The 7,851-nt window shown below is 39.1% G+C and overlaps 1 protein-coding gene across 1 annotated transcript; it reads right to left on the bottom strand.

Moving 5' to 3' along the window:
* Positions 1–7,349, bottom strand: HSPA13 (heat shock protein family A (Hsp70) member 13). Its single transcript, XM_044441850.1, has 5 exons — positions 7,233–7,349; positions 5,814–6,154; positions 4,973–5,186; positions 4,334–4,501; positions 1–4,037 (listed from the first exon to the last, which is right to left on the bottom strand). Exons 1-5 carry the CDS (start codon positions 7,255–7,257, stop codon positions 3,361–3,363), a joined length of 1,425 nt encoding a protein of 474 aa, XP_044297785.1. The 5' UTR covers positions 7,258–7,349; the 3' UTR covers positions 1–3,360.
* Between the last annotated feature and the right edge of the window lie 502 nt (positions 7,350–7,851).

Below are 7,851 nucleotides of genomic sequence, written 5' to 3'. Positions count from 1 at the left end.
TACCAATAAAAAGTACTTTATTATAATACAAAAAGACTGTTTTGTAAATAATCTCCAATAAAATTTGTTTCCAGCCAGAAAAGTCATCTCTCAATCAGTCTGCAACCCATTTTATGTACCACAATACAGTAGCAGCAGCAAGAGATAGCAAGGATTAAAATAGATACACAAATAGAAGTTGTCTTTTCATTGATTAATTTTATAGGAACGCATGAGAACAATTTGAATGTATAAGGTTTTTTTAAAAGTCAATGATTATATTGAATAACATTTTATTATTCCATTGCATGTCAAAAATATGGTCACATGTATTTTCAGAAAGTTTTCTCTCTGAAGTAATGCCCAAAATATACTACTTTCTTTGCAAAATTCTAAATTCTTTCTAAACCTCCATTAAGGTGAAAACCTGTTAATCTCTGGTCAAATTCTACAAGTTACTGCACCAGCAGTAACTTCTAGTACAGCATCTCAGAACCTTGGAGTTAAGGATGCTGGGAAGCCTGCCCAGCCTCATTTAATAAAGGATAACTGAGTTTGCTTTATGTGCAGAGAAGTCGGCTTCAACTATGCCTGTGTAAGCTGCCATTTGCACCACAGCATTTTAAGTAGTCCTGTAGAAGCAGTGCTACCAAGAATAGTTCAATTTTTCTTTTTCAGAAACTTCCAAGAAGGCATTTTGGTTTCCAAGCAATGTGAATTTGAGATAAAAATTTATTCCCAGACTGTAAGTCTGAAGTATGCTTCATTTTTTAAAACTTAAAATTGACCTAGTTTTGAAGTTTAGCTTGTATCTTCTCTTGCTACATAACATCCTCCATTGACAATGCCATGTTCTCAGTTTTAAATAAAAATTAACTGAGAAACAGCATTTACAATAAGCTCTGCAAGGCAAAGCTTTTTTCTTTTTGCTAAATGAGCAAAAAGTATGATCCTTACCCCAGCAATATAGTGAAGCATTGCTACCAGTTTAACCAAAAGGAGTTGGCCTTTTATTGGCAAGATCAAAAGGTTAAAGATCTCATGCACGTTCTGTTCATGAGAAAAATGCAATTTATATTTGTCTATATATTTCTACAGATACTGAGAAGAGATCCACTCAACCTGAATAAGGTTTATATTTTCTTCAACCATTTTCAATAATCTGCCATCTACACTCTCCTTTTATTTAGCTCCACTCTTGATGCTATGCAGTTTTTAAAAATAAGGTCCCATTAAAATGACTTGGTGGCTACTTTCAATCATAAATAAGACAGGAAGGACCAAATCCATTGATACAGCTAGGCTTACACAACAGCCAGTGGAATCTTTGGTATTTTTAGCTGACACCTAAGAATTCAGAATACCCATTTATCACAAAATGATTTTGAAAGTCTCCTCAATTTTAAAAGTGATTTGCCTTGTTCAATGGGAACTTTGCAGGATGGAGAGAAGGAACCAGTCTAAAGCTCCTTGAATTCTTAGAACATAATATAGTATGTGATATGTACACAGTGACTATGGAACAGATCACAAAATGATATTCTGCTTTACACATAGCAGTTTCAATTCTCCTTGAAAACACACCCCTTTCCAGTATTTAGAAAAACCCTCCTTTCAACCAATACAAACTTTTTGAATAATGAAAGGATACCCAAGTTTCAGCAATGTGCCCATTCTATATATTAGGCCACTCTGTACAATAAGTTTTCCTTTACGTAGAAATGGTCCTCACACTGTTTTGACATAGTGCCTGTGTGGTCAAATACCATGCTTGTAACTGCTTCCAATTATGTAAGCAAATTTTCTATCAAGCAGAATCAGGAAAATTGCTCACACTCACATATCAGACTGCCTGGTTCATACAGTTGGCCATGTGGATGAATACCAGGAACACTCCACCTTGCTTACATTTACAGCGCAACAATTGGTGTGAATATTTGACATCTGAATTACAGAATAATCCGTATGTCTCTTACTGCAAACTAAGAAGCAAACCCAAAATGAACAGTAAACAATGAAATGTTTACTTCCATACTGCTGACCAACATAAACAGCTTGAAAATACCAATGTTGTCATTAGTAATAGAACGTTCCCCTTTCAAAAAATCTTACATTTCTCTTCAACACCTTCTATCAAAGCACTAAACTTATTTCAAAGTTTTTTTTAAAGGAGTGGTTAAAAAAAGACTGCTCTAAAGTGTACGAACAGAAAGCTTCATGAAGCATGGATAGAGTTACTAGCATTATAAATAGACTTTAGCAGTAAAACCCCATCAAATATATTGGATTCATTTGAACACTACCATAAAGTATGGTTTAGTGGTACATGAGCTAACTTCTTTTTCCTTTAGTGTGGCCAAACATGGACAAATACTGGTTTACTGAAGCAGGTTAACTTCAAACAATGGTTTATGAAGCTGGCTTGTTTCAGTAAACCATAGTTAAGATTAACCAGTTTCAGGCATTACACTAAATTATGGATAACTGAAAATGGGAGTGGACTTTTGAATCCTCACAGCCTTGTCCTAAGAAAAGAAGAGAATGTACAAGGCTAAGGCTCATTCATATTACAGTAATCAATAGCATGGCCTTCTCCAACCTATTGCCTGCCAGATGTTTTGAAGTACAACTCTTATCATCCCTGATCATTGGCCTTGCTGGCTGGGGCAGAAAGAAATGGAAGTCCTAAACAGCTGTAAGGGAATGAGGTTAAGTTACACAATATGTGAAAATTCCAGTTGGTAACATGCATTCAGCTATTAGCATCCATCTCTACATTGGGAGTCACCATACATAACCATTGCCCTTTACTACATCAGAGAAATATTTAGGGGGTACCCCAATATTAATGACTCACCATAGCTACTGCTGTTAGCATATTAAACAGGAAATGATAATATTCAGGTTTGAAGAAAACATTGAGAAAAGTGCTCTTAAACACCATTTAAGTTGAAGTTCAGCTGTGCTATCTGCATTAATACTGCTACATGCCAGGCCAGGCCAGGCAGTCAATACAAACTCCTGGGAATGCCAGGATACAATGTCAACACTATATCCACCATTACTCTAAAATTATTTCATTCCATTTCAAGTAATGAAGTATTGAGGTTCTGTCGATTATTAGATTAGGGAAAAAAATAAAATCATGCTTCAGAAGCAATGCTTCTGATCATTGGCATTCTTTCACAAATGAGCTCACATATTCTTGTAGCTCAAACAGAAACATTTTTTTTCAATTTTAAATTTCTAATCCCTTAAGCAGGAAAGGAATGAACTAAGTGCACCGAACAGTCCAACAACATGCAAATGGAATTAAGTTAGGACATACGCTGCTTAAGTAATGGAACTAAAAACAATGGAATGGAATATAAACACTGAAGCTCAGTTGAAATTTGTCTTTCGTAAATGCCTGTTTGGGATTTCCACAGCACTAACTTGAAGAGGCCAAGATCCTCCAACAATTCCTGCCTGGATAGCCACCCCTATTACCACTGCAAGGTCTGGATCAACAGATGTGTTGGGTTTCTTCCCAAAGAATTCTGTAATCACTTTACGTATTCTTGGAATTCGGGTGGAACCTCCAACTAATACAATCTCATCTACTTCTGTCTTGTGTAGATGTCCTTCTTTCAATACCTGCTGGATGGGTACAAGGATCTTCTCAAAAAGGTCCGCATTTAATGTCTCAAAGAGTTTCCGGGAAATTTCCATTTCAAAGAGAACTTTTTTCCAAGCATTGGTCTGTGTTTCTGAAAAGCTGTCCCTCCTGTTCTCTTTCATCACAGGTTCTATTTCTGAGTGTGCATTTTCATGCTGATTATATATCGTCTTCTCTTCTTGTACATCTTCAGATTGTTCCTTCTCTGGCATAGTAAGAGCAATCCTGATTGTGGAAGAATTATGAATTGTCAGGTTTAGTTTAATGGCTTCTACAGCCTGCCTGAGTCTATGTATTTCTTCCTTTTTGGAGGGCAGAGAGCTATATGTGTGATAGATCTCATTATACAGGTATTGGATCAACCGTTGATTGAAGTCCTGTCCTCCAAGTTTATTGTTACCTAAAACAAAGCCAACATACATCAGACAACTCACAGCATGAGAGCAATATAGCCCCAACTGTATATAATACTTAGGAAAATTTCTGTACATATTTTTAGTACTACATATTCCACAACAAGCCTGCATGACATGTATTATGCCCACCTTGAAGAAATTATATAGTAAGCAAATATAGGTCAGTCAAATGATATATATACATGCTAGGCCAAAAAAATAATGCAGGACTCGAGAGGCAACACATCAGAACTGCAATCTAGCATAGCACATTCTTAAGACATAAAGGTTTTTTCTTTACCTGCCATCGCTCTCGTCAGAAACATTCCTCCTTGCTTGTTCAGCAAAGAAACATCCAGTGTTCCTCCACCTAGATCTACTACCAAAACATTAGACACATCCGCCTTGTGGAGACCGTATGCCATTGCTGCAGCAGTGGGCTCATTAATTACCCGCAGTATTTCCAGACCTTCAAAAGCAAAACAAGTTGTCAGTATTTTCAATTTTTACTTGCTGACAAATTAAAAAAAGATCTATTAAAACAATCCAAATATGAAGGTTAAAGTTTTGCAACAGCCTTTCCCATACTGGTGCCCTTCAGAGGCTTTAGGCTATAACTCATCCCTAGGCAGCAGGACCAATAGTCAGGGATGATTAGAGGTGTAGTCCAAAACATCTGGAGCGCATCACATCTGGGAAGGTTGATTTGGACACATCTACTCTGGATCTCTTTCTTGAGCAAATACTCTTGTTCTGTGTTGATATTTCTCCCCTAAAATATTACAATGTTTTATTTTAACCTGTTCACTATTCTGGACCTTTGCCCATCATTTCTAATGTTTTGCAAGTAGATGCTATTGTATCTAGACTGGCACATTATACACATGCCAAACATGATATCATGAATTTAGTAAGGAGTAGAAGGGAAAATGGGCATCACCTGCAAGGCTAGCTGCCTTAATTGTATAGTTTCGTTGCCTTTCATCAAACTCAGCCGGCACTGAAATAACTGCTTTTGAAACTGGCATTCCAAGGTAATCCTCTGACATCCTCTTCAATTTCAAAAGAAGCTGAGAACCAATATATTCTGGTGTTACATTGTATGTCTCATTAGTTGCAACAGAAAATTCAGCAGCTCCCTTGTTGTTAATGATCTGGTGGAGAGAAAAAAAAGACAGTAGAATCTTTCAGAGTGAAGCACATTTCACAGGCTGGGATGCCAACCTTATGAGGAAATGAACCTAAATATACACAGCAAGATTTACTTTCAGATAAACATACAAAGAATTAATAACTAAAATAAGTGTGTAGAAGCCACGCAATCATGCCAGAATTTATCCTTTATCGAGAGCCCCAGGTATTGGTCTATATATAAATGAATTAAATAAAAAATGACAAATAAAATCACTCTGCCTGAACTAGTTTTACATTATCTCCAGTCATTATTATATTCTGGATTAACATGATACAAGTATCAATATCCTGAAGAAATATGTAGTAAAAATTAGGTAGTCCCAGAACCACTGATATATTTCAAAGTAGTAGCAACATGCAACCATGCTTCAATTGGGGCTAACCAATCAATTCTCACCACTCAACTTTACCTTCTCCTAGAGCAAACATACACAGCTTAGGTCTTTACTAATGCATTTATATGTCTTGTACCCCACCTTTCTACAAAAAGTAACACTCAATGGTTTCTAGTATGTTCCACAGTAGGCGATATTGAGCTGCTCAAACACACCTTAGTAGCAAACCAGTAAAGAAAACTTTAAGCTCACCTTAAATGGGTATCTTCTGCTTTCATTTATGAGTTCTTCTGGCGTGAAGATCTTCCCTATAAACCTCTTGGCATCATACACAGTGTTTTGTGGATTGGCATCAGCCAGCTCGAGCCCATCATATCCCACATAAACATCTTTCTCAGTGAATGACACTATGCTCGGGATGCTGTTGTGCCCATTTTCATCAGGAATCACTTTTACCAGCCCTGTGCCAGGAAGGAAGACGCCAACTGAACAGTATGTAGTGCCAAGGTCAACCCCTATTACTTTTGGTGTTGGCATAGGCAAATACTGTTGGGCCAGATATCCAGCTAACAAGAGTGTCAAAACAGCAGAACCTAAACAACAGGAGAAAAATTTAAGGAAGTCAGATAATTCGCCCCAGACAGAAATACGCACCATTTTATAAACTTGTTATCATGTCTTCATAGCTGTCTTTCCCCCCTAAAATACAGGCTTGCTTTACTGTCTCTTTGCAGGGAAGATCCACAACTTTCTATCTATTTTGCTTCTACTTTTCTCAATGCATCAGGAAAAGCTTTTCTTTTGAACTGAATTATATTCTCAACAGAGCTACAGCACAGATTTGGATAAAAACAGCTTGGTATTGGAAGTTTTATTTCCAGTCCCTTTCCTAATAACCCCTATCACAAGCTCTGGCTTTTTCACAACCACAGCACAGTGTATTTTTGTTGACCTCTCATACAAGCCAAGGATAGGTTTATCATTCATCCCTGCCAGTTCTCTGAAAGAGGTGCTTCAGGCATTTCCCAGATGGACCACAAAATCTGTGCTACCCCCCGCCCCCCAGGAAAAAAGCCAGCTTCCTAGAGAAACCCACACATTTTTCTTCACTTTTTCATTTCCGCATTTCAGCTTTGCCCACCCTGGTGTTCTTCTAATGTTTTGTGCTACAGATGGCGAAGGGATGACAAAAGCTGTACAGTCTAAGGTTGGAGAAGACTGCTTTACATCCGAGCCACTCGTTTTCCTTAGGCCATACCAACTACTGTTCAATCTCCAACCAAAGAAATGCATTTACGAAGGACGTGCTCCAAAAAGGCAACCTTGCGCTACAGTCATCCTAAAGATGTTTTCACTTAATGTTGCACATAAAAAACAGGGGCTGAGACCCTCTAAAAGCCACCTAATGCAGCATCCCACCTACAACTGTCCTTGAAAAGATACACTGCTACTGATAGGGGAGGCTCCACTGACACCTCTTCTGCCAGTATTTTTCCCTTATCCTAATACGATGCTAAACGCCAGTTTTCAAAGCACAAACCGGGGCTGAACCCTTAAAGAGATTACTCCCAAAAAAGCATCAGGAGGGGAAAAGACGAGGATACATGAAGCTGACCGAAGGACCGAGCAAAGCCTCATCCACCTGGTTTTAAGTAGACCATCGTCACTCACCCAGCACCGTCATTTCTCCGGCCATCTCCGGCAACGCGTCGGCCCGGCCTGCTCCTATGAAAGCCCGACTGCTACGCTGCGTGGCCCTAACCGGCTTCCTGGGTCGTTTACCGGTTTGCTGACTGTACCTTCGTTTCGCATGAACAGCCCGAAAAAACCTCGCGCCGCTATGAGCATGCTGGGAAATGTAGTTCCGCGTGACCTAGACGCTAATGCAGTCATAGAGGAAAATAAACTGCTCTACCCATCATCCCACGCGACTAAGCCAAGCTCGTTCTTGAGAGCGAGGTTAATTTAAGACACGTTCCCCAATCCGTGTGAAGGGTCTGCTGGAATGGGGAGGGACTTTCCACTGACGTCTCAAGGAAGGGGTGGGGTAAAAATTATTGTTATGACGGAGTTCCTTTGCTTTGCCTGTCGGGGCGGGTAGTTTGCTATGGTGTTAAGCAGGTTACCTTGTGTAGTGGTTTGAGATTTGTCGTTCAGTAGGTGGCAGCGATAGGGGCTTCTGCCTTGCTGTGCCTGTAAACACCAGCAGAGGTGGTGATTTTCCGGGCTGTGATGAGGAGGGGGGCGGGCGCCTCTTTGTACTTTCAGTTGAGCTGGGTAAGTTATAGGT

This window comes from Varanus komodoensis, unplaced genomic scaffold, assembly GCF_004798865.1.
Source record: "Varanus komodoensis strain SLA01 unplaced genomic scaffold, ASM479886v1 scaffold4, whole genome shotgun sequence".
NCBI classification, from domain to species: domain Eukaryota; kingdom Metazoa; phylum Chordata; class Lepidosauria; order Squamata; family Varanidae; genus Varanus; species Varanus komodoensis.
This window is presented reverse-complemented; position numbering and strand designations above follow the sequence as displayed.

Excerpts from the sequence above, each read along its gene's own strand:
- HSPA13 (XM_044441850.1), bottom strand. The coding sequence starts at position 7,257 with ATGGCCGGAGAAATGACGGTGCTGG. Across the intron at positions 4,502-4,972 it reads TAAGGCAGCTAGCCTTGCAG|GTCTGGAAATACTGCGGGTA; the intron begins GTGATGCCCATT and ends TTGCTTTTGAAG. Across the intron at positions 4,038-4,333 it reads TCTGACGAGAGCGATGGCAG|GTAACAATAAACTTGGAGGA; the intron begins GTAAAGAAAAAA and ends GCTTTGTTTTAG.